Source organism: Heterodontus francisci, chromosome 32, assembly GCF_036365525.1.
Source record: "Heterodontus francisci isolate sHetFra1 chromosome 32, sHetFra1.hap1, whole genome shotgun sequence".
In the NCBI taxonomy this organism is placed as follows: Eukaryota; Metazoa; Chordata; class Chondrichthyes; order Heterodontiformes; family Heterodontidae; genus Heterodontus; species Heterodontus francisci.
The window spans coordinates 6215503-6224005 of record NC_090402.1 but is presented as its reverse complement, the minus strand read 5'-3'; the positions used below and the strand labels follow the sequence as shown (position 1 = coordinate 6224005).

At 46.6% G+C, this 8503-nt stretch overlaps 1 protein-coding gene across 1 annotated transcript; it reads right to left on the bottom strand.

The window, feature by feature from the left end:
* Positions 1–346: 346 nt before the first annotated feature.
* ier5l (immediate early response 5-like) lies at positions 347–3068 on the bottom strand. The gene has a single exon (XM_068012082.1). The coding sequence runs from the start codon at positions 2811–2813 to the stop codon at positions 2040–2042; it is 774 nt and encodes a 257-aa protein (XP_067868183.1). The 5' UTR covers positions 2814–3068; the 3' UTR covers positions 347–2039.
* Between the last annotated feature and the right edge of the window lie 5435 nt (positions 3069–8503).

Below are 8503 nucleotides of genomic sequence, written 5' to 3'. Positions count from 1 at the left end.
TTCCTGATTATACTCTAATTTTAAAAAAGGTCCTGTCTTTGATCACCCTAAAGGAAATCATTATCTACTTTACTGAAACTTATACATCTCAATCAAATCCCATAAATCTGAACAAGAGACTCCAACCCAAATTTATCCAACAGATCCTCAATTTAACCCTTTAAGCCCCAGTATCATTTGGACCACTGGAATAAGCAGGGTTCAGTGGCAGAAAAGTGAAATTCCCTGATATCCTTTTTATACCACTTGGGGAAAAAAAAGTTAACAAACTATTGGGGAATTGAAGCATGGGAGGGGGAAGTCTTAACATTTTGAAAATTCCTTAAAGACCAACCGTTCAAGCAGCTGAATCTGATACAGTTTATTAAAAGCACAAAAATACAATGTACAAACACAAATGATATTGGCAGATGGAGCTTCTCAAATTAAAAGCTGCTGCTGCTCAGTTACACGCTTATAAACGGTTCATTGAAAAAAGTTTGAACCTCGACGACACCTTTCTACAACAAAAGGCTTTGCCATACATTGTGGGGGGAGAAAAAAAAATGGGGGGGAAAAACTTGCATCGGTTTTAACATTTCGCTCAGCTCACCAACTCATGTAAAATTGAAAACACTCAACAGGTTAACGCTTCATTTAACAGCACGCTCATGTTAAAGGGTTGTTTGATGTGTTAAAAATCTGCTCGGTGACACGCGCAACAAAAAGACAAGTTGGGGAGAAAAGCTCGAGAATTTTTGGGAACCAGGTTAATTAATAAAGGGGGGGGGGGAAGACAGGTTTATTTACAGAATACAAAAACACAATTTGCAACACCGATCTGGATGAATGCTGGTGTCAAACCAGGTCTGAATGTGTTTTAATCCATGGTCAGTTACTTGGGACGGTTGTGATTACTGGAATTGAGTGGAGGTTACAACTTGGGAAAGATAATTAAAATCATGTACTCTTTCAAATTCTGTAGGAACTGGGTCTTTCTGTTCGGCTGAAAGTCGCTACACTCCTTTTCCTCGGATGAGTTAGTTGGGACATTAATGCGAGAAAAGTACAGAATTTAAAAGAACATTTCTACACTCGTTCAGTACTCTGCATTTAAAATGCTAGCAAAAGTGCACAGAATTAACAAATTACAAGCTCCGATAAAAAGCGTCGATTTTTTTTATGCATGTGTTCTAAAACCAGAGGCGACTTCGTACAAATTAAGAGTCCTGTAAATTCATTGCACCTTGATCCGTACTGCGCGCGTTAATATTGCTTCCCAAATTTAAACTTGGAGATTTTGCAATCGTTAATAGACGCTGATAGAAATACGTTTCAAAAAAAAAAGTTCCCATAAGCCAAACCAGCCTTTAAAACAGGATTAAGTCTATGGGTCCCACCTCTTTCCAAAAGAGTCATCGCCACTTTAAATGAGGCTCAGCTTTTACTCAAAAAAGAAATGTTAAGATTTGGAAATTTTTTAAAGCCTGGAATTACAAGATAATTGTAAATAAAAGTAGGAATTAGTTTGAGAACAAAAGTTTACCATAAAGTAGAAAAAAATCCAATTCCGCATTAAGAAACGATACATTGCCCCTTTAAACAAAAGGCCGGTCTGCGTCACGTGACACAACCAGTTCCCCATTCAACCCAAAGGCGGCGATTCCTGGCGTCAGGGAGTCTGAGACCATTTAAAGGGACCGCGCTCCTCTTAAAGGGATACCATCGATTCAACGCTGGCGATTAAAAGCAACCTCAAACTTGCAGCCTTAGGTTTTGCCGAGATTTAAAAAATACAATAACCTTCCCCCACCCCCAAGGATTTACCAGCCCAGGTCAAAACATCCAATTTCCAGAGGGGATTGAGTCAGTGACCCCTTTAAAAAAAGTCTTCAAAATATTGTAAACGGTTTTAAAGTTGCTGTTCCAACACTGTTCCTCAAACACAAAATAAAGAGGATTTTTCTGCCTCCCATTGGGGGAAGGAGGATCAGAGTTTTGCTCAATTATAAAATAAACACACACACATACCCCACACACACACAGAGACAGAGAAGGGCTCAGAAAGCCACTATAGCCCGAGTCCAAGCCCCCAAGCTGGCCAGCGCCTGTTTGCTGCACCACTGCCCGTTCTGTTTGACTTCTGCCTGGAGCAACTGCTCTGAGTCCGCCCGGCTCACCAAGCCAGAGAAGCCGGAGCCGAAGATGGAGATGAGGTTGGAGATGTTACAAGGGTCCGTGTAGTCCCAGCCCAGAGCCTGGCCCGAGCCCCAGTGCTCCTCCAGCCGCAGCCGCTTGACCGGCGAAAAGTCCTCGGCTTCTGCCGCCTCCGAGCCCCCGCTCGAGTCCGACTTGCGCTTCCTGCCGCCCGCTACGCCGACGCCGCCACCGGCGCAGCCACAGGCGCAATCCTGGAGGAAGCCGTTCTGCACCGTGGTGACGGTCTGAGTGTCCAGGTCCAGCACCGTGGTCTGGCTGCAGTGCTCCCCAGCTCCTCCCGGAGGCTCGTAGCTGCCGCTGGGGTAGGAGAGACGGTAGAGTGGGGGCTCGGGCTCCGCTTCCTTGCGGGGCTGGGGCTCCAGCGGGCTGCAAACCCCCTCCTCCTGCCCGCCGCTCCCCTCCACCAGCCCCCCGGCCACCGGCGCCTCCTCGTACCGCTGCACGCCGTAGATCTCGGCGTATTTCTCGCTCATGTAGACTTGCCTGGCGTTCCGCAGCACGTAGGAGACCAGCAGGTTCTTGTGCAGTTTGACGCCTCCTCGCTGAGTTCGGGAATTGTGAATTTTGCGGAGAGAGATTGTGATCAAGCTTTGTGCATTGACGGCACAATCCATCACGACAAGACTGGTCCCTCCTCACTGAACAAACCACTTACTTTTTAAACTTTCTTTTGCAAAAAAAAAGAAATAAATAATCTAATGCTGTGCTTTGGGGCGAGAGTGAAGTAGAAAAATCTTTGCTCTGAAACTGCTCTCTCGTTTTTTTTAAAAAGATAAAGTGTGTGTTTTTAAATTTATTTCCCCCCTCCCCAATCAACAAATACACCTCCTCTCTGCTGCCTCCTCCTGCACTAACACTGCAAGCAGTAAGAAGCTTCAGTTCAAGGCTCTGCATTTATATGGCATGAATGAGTCATTTGCAATCTTCTACGACCACTCAGACTGCAGGATCCGGGGCTGAGAGACATCAGGAACCTACCTCCATCTGTACAAGCGCCCAATGGGAGGGAGGCGGTTCCTCAATGCTGTTTAAATCCAGTTTAACTGACACAGGCAAGGTTGGGAAAAAATATCCTTCGAACAGCGAACTCAGAGACTGAGCGCACACGCTTAGCAGAGAGAGAGAGAGAGAGAAGCTACACACTGCTCCCTCTAAATTCCCCCCAAATCTAACCAGCAAACAGACTAACTTAATTATAATATCTATCAATGTTTATATCAAAATTCAATAGCAGAGAGAATAATCCCTCTATTTATCCCGATTTAATTAAACATTCATTGTTTAATTGTTTTTTTAGATATTTATATTCTTATGTTAAATAGTCAGAATTGTCTCCACATTTGCAAATTAATGAGGGAATGTAATTTGGAGAGCGTTATTGTTCTATTTTTAATCATTTCTCTCCGCTTTCTCCCTTTCTTTGCTGATTCACACACGGGCTCCAGCGGCACCTCCCGGTACCTCAGTCAGTTAACGTTCAACTGTGAGCCGCTGAGTGCAGGCAGGGTATTAACTCTGGGTGGCCCCGTCATCCCCACACACACTCTCACACACACACAAACCCACACACACTCTCTCACACACACTCAAACTCGCATACTCTCTGTCACACACACTCACTCAGACACACACGTGTCCCGTACCCCACCCCAAGCACCTGGCAAACCAACACTCAAAGTTCAGTCAACTAAGTCCTGTTTGCGCTTATGTGACTCTGTTTCAGAATTATGAGTGGTTTTGATAGTAAATAGGGAGGAGCTTTTTTCCCAGAGGAGGTTTAATAGAGATGTTCAAAATTATGAAGGATTTTAATAACTATTTCCACTGGCAGGAGGGTCGGTAACCAGAAGACACAGATTTGAGGTAATTGGGAAAAGAAGCAGAGGAGGAGGTGAGGGAGAGATGAGGGAGAGAAGAGAATTTTTTACACAGTGATTGGATCTGGAATGCACCACCTGAAAAGTAACATTCAAAAGGGAATTGGATAAATACTTGAAAAGGAGAAATTTTCAGGGCTATGGGGAAGGAGCAGGGGGGAGAGGGACTGATGGGATAGTTCTTTCAAAGAGCTGGCACAGACACGATGGGCCGAATGGCCTCCTTCTGCACTGTAAAATTCTGTGATTTTTCTTCTCTGGTTTGTCCTGTTAGAATTTTGTGGGTCAGGAGCTTGGCAAAGGACATTTCTCCGAGCTGTCACCTGATTGACGAATAAATTGGAATACCAGAATCTGGTCGGCTGCACAGCATGAGATCTGCAAACCGACGGAAACAGGGATTTAAACGGTCCATGGGGAAAGGGCTGAAAATGTCAACCAGGTGAGGTTACCAATCAACTTAATAAAACTAGAGCATTGCTACCACCAGATAGCATGAGAGCATTTATTAAACCTGTTTATTATTTACAATAATAATAATGAGAAAACTTGTCACTGGTGACCTCTGCAGGCAGGCAGCATTATTGGTCCCACCTAATCCCCAGTTCCATCCTCTAAGATTGAGTTTCATAATTGAGTTCAGGTCACTGAACCTTCTTCAGAATTGTCCTTTGACCTGAAACGTTATGTTTCTCTCTCCACAGATGCTGCCAGACCAGCTGAGTATTTCCAGCACTTTCTGTTTTAAATTTCGGATTTCCAGCATCTGCAGTATTTTGCTTTTATTATACCAATCTAGTGAAGTTTTGTTCATGAGATTAAAACTCCTCCAAGAGTCTCACTCATTGGGAACACATATCAACTAATGGCAAGCATGCTCCCAATGATTTGCCACCAAGGCTCCATACTATACGCATTTTTAAAAAAAACACATCCCTTTCAATCCAGTATTTAACTTTTGAGAATTTGGCACAAGAGCCTGAGTGAATCTCTAGATTTATAATCTTACATTGTAGAGTAGGCTGATTGGATGGGAGTGTCTTCTCCCTCGGCTCTAAAATGCTTTGTTTCACAGCTCAGTTTTTTACAAGACTCAATTGCCCATATTTGGCTTAAACGAGCAATATAGCGACAGTCTTCCAATTTTTGTCAGCCATGGCTTGGTCAACAGCATTTCCATCTCTCAAGAGGTCGGTGGTTCAGGTTCCACTCCAGAGACATGAGTGAAAATATTCAGGCTGACACTCCCAGTGCAGTACTGAGGGAGTGCTGCAGTGTCAGAGGGTCAGTACTGAGGGAGTGCTGTACTGTCGGAGGGTCAGTACTGAGGGAGTGCTGCACTGTCGCAGGGTCAGTACTGAGGGAGCGCTGCACTGTCGGAGGGTCAGTACTGAGGGAGGGCTACACTATCGAAGGGTCAGTACTGAGGGAGTGCTGCACTGTCGGAGGGTCAGTACTGAGGGAGTGCTGCACTGTCGGAGGGTCAGCACTGAGGGAGTGCTGCACTGTCGGAGGGTCAGTACTGAGGGAGCGCAGCACTGTCGGAGGGTCAGCACTGAGGGAGTGCTGCACTGTCAGAGGGCCAGTACTGAGGGAGTGCTGCACTGTCGGAGGGTCAGTACTGAGGGAGTGCTGCACTGTCAGAGGGTCAGTACTGAGGGAGTGCTGCACTGTCATAGGGTCAGTACTGAGGGAGTGCTGCACTGTCAGATGGTCAGTACTGAGGGAGCGCCGCACTGTCGGAGGGTCAGTACTGAGGGAGCGCCGCACTGTCGGAGGGTCAGTACTGAGGGCGCACTGCACTGTCGGAGGGTCAGTACTGAGGCAGTGCCGCACTGTCAGAGGGTCAGTACTGAGGGAGCGTCGCACTGTCGGAGGGTCAGTACTGAGGGAGCGCCGCACTGTCGGAGGGTCAGTACTGAGGGCGCACTGCACTGTCGGAGGGTCAGTACTGAGGCAGTGCCGCACTGTCAGAGGGTCAGTACTGAGGGAGCGTCGCACTGTCGGAGGATCAGTAGTGAGGGAGCGCCACACTGTTGGAGGGTCAGTACTGAGGGAGTGCTGCACTGTCGGAAGGTCAGCGCTGAGGGAGTGCTGCACTGTCGGAGGGTCAGTACTGAGGGAGCGCTGCACTGTTGGAGGGTCGGAACTGAGGGAGTGCTGCACTGTCAGAGGGTCAGTACTGAGGGAGCGCTGCACTGTCGGAGGGTCGGAACTGAGGGAGTGCTGCACTGTCAGAGGGTCAGTACTGAGGGAGCGCTGCACTGTTGGAGGGTCAGTACTGAGGAAGCGCTGCACTGTTGGAGGGTCAGCACTGAGGGAGTGCTGCACTGTCTGAGGGTCAGTACTGAGGGAGTGCTGAACTGTCAGTGATGCAGTCTTTTAGATGAGATGTTAAATTGAGACCCCCATCTGCCCTTTCAGGTGGATGTCAAAGATCCCACAGCCACCATTTTGAAGAAGAGTTTGCTCTCTCTGTTGTTCTGGCCAATATTTATCTGGTCATTATCACTTTGCTGTTTGTGGGAGCTTGCTGTGCACAACTTGGTCAGTGCATTTCCTACATTACAACAGTGGCTACACTTCAAAAGTCCTATATTCGCTGTCAAGCATTTTGGGATGTCCAGTGGTGGTGAAAAGCGTTATAGAAATGCCACAAAGGTGACATAATGAGGGAAATTTGGATCACCAAGCCCTCCCACTTCCGGAAAGATGAAAATAAAGAAAGGACATGCATTTATATAGCACCATCCACATCCTCAGGACATCCTGTTTCACAGCAAATTATTTACAACCATATAGGCACTTGTAGACACACTCGCACACAACTGCTGACACCATCACTTATATTGTTATGTTTGAATTACCATTAAACAACAAATACACCAAATTCATTGCAATAGTATTTGCATTTTTGCCTGTAATTAATTCTTCCAGGTAAAGTGAGGCCATGATTTGGAATGCTCTGTGCAGGTATTTCTGGAACAGTTCCATGTTTATAACATACATTTTGTAAACTGTACAAAGGCAGCGATTCTCTTCCGTATTCACAGATAGTTGTCAAGATTATCAGCTTAAGAATTGCGATTACCCAATTGGCTAAATACCTTGCCTGTTGTGGTACTGAGGCACATGGATCAGGAAGATCCCAGATTCAATCGGTGGTTCCTGCTCAGAGAGCTGATCTCGGTCTGGCAGTATCTGGGTGCTGATGTTAGCTTCAGTGTTTCCAGAGGAGAAAGGGCAAAAATCAGCTGAGGTTCCTGCTCCTGATCATTGCTGTTGGAATGTGTGTGTCTGTGTCTGAGTGAGCGTGAGAATGTGTGCGAGTGAGTGTGAGTTTGTGTTTGAGTGTGTGAGTGTGTGTGTCTGTGAGTGAATGGTAGTGTGTGAGTGGGAGTGAGTGAGTGTGTGTTTCAGTGTGTGCCTGTAGACACTGAGTGAAGATAGGATTAGGTGCTGCTGTGCATGGCTGAACAGCTGGTCAACGCTTACTGTCAAGACTCACCCAATTAAGAGTGGCTGCTCAGACAAGGTACAAATGAGTAGCCGAGCGTCAGTCAGCACCTGCAGGGAGGTTGGGGAGGAAAGTGGAATTGGGGGTTGGGAGGAAGCCTTCATCTCTTTCAGTTCACAATCTTGGCTGTGTGTCTGTATAAATATCATTTTCCCATTGGAGAGGGGTGACTCACACTTCAGGGCTGTTAACCCCACTACTGGTGGCTGGTTACAGAGAGGTATTGAAGCTGACCCCTCTCTCGGAGTTGCTGTGTCGTGCAGGAAAGGGGAAGGAAATATTAGAATTAGAATTAGAATTAGAATATTACAGCGCAGTACAGGCCCTTCGGCCCTCGATGTTGCGCCGATCATCTGACCTACACTATTCCATTTACATCCATATGTCTATCCAATGACCACTTAAATGCCCTTAAAGTTGGCGAGTCTACTACTGTTGCAGGCAGGGCGTTCCACGCCCCTACTACTCTCTGCGTAAAGAAACTACCTCTGACATCTGTCCTATATCTTTCACCCCTCAACTTAAAGCTATGTCCCCTCGTGTTTGCCATCCTCATCCGAGGAAAAAGACTCTCACTATTCACCCTATCTAACCCTCTGATTATCTTGTATGTCTCTATTAAGTCACCTCTCCTCCTCCTTCTCTCTAACGAAAACAACCCCAAGTCCCTCAGCCTTTCCTCGTAAGACCTTCCTTCCATACCAGGCAACATCCTAGTAAATCTCCTCTGCACCCTTTCCAAAGCTTCCACATCCTTCCTATAATGCGGTGACCAGAACTGCACGCAATACTCCAGGTGCGGCCTCACCAGAGTTTTGTACAGCTGCATCATGACCCCGTGGCTCTGAAACTCGATCCCCCTACTAATAAAGGCTAACACACCATATGCCTTCTTAACAGCCCTATTAAC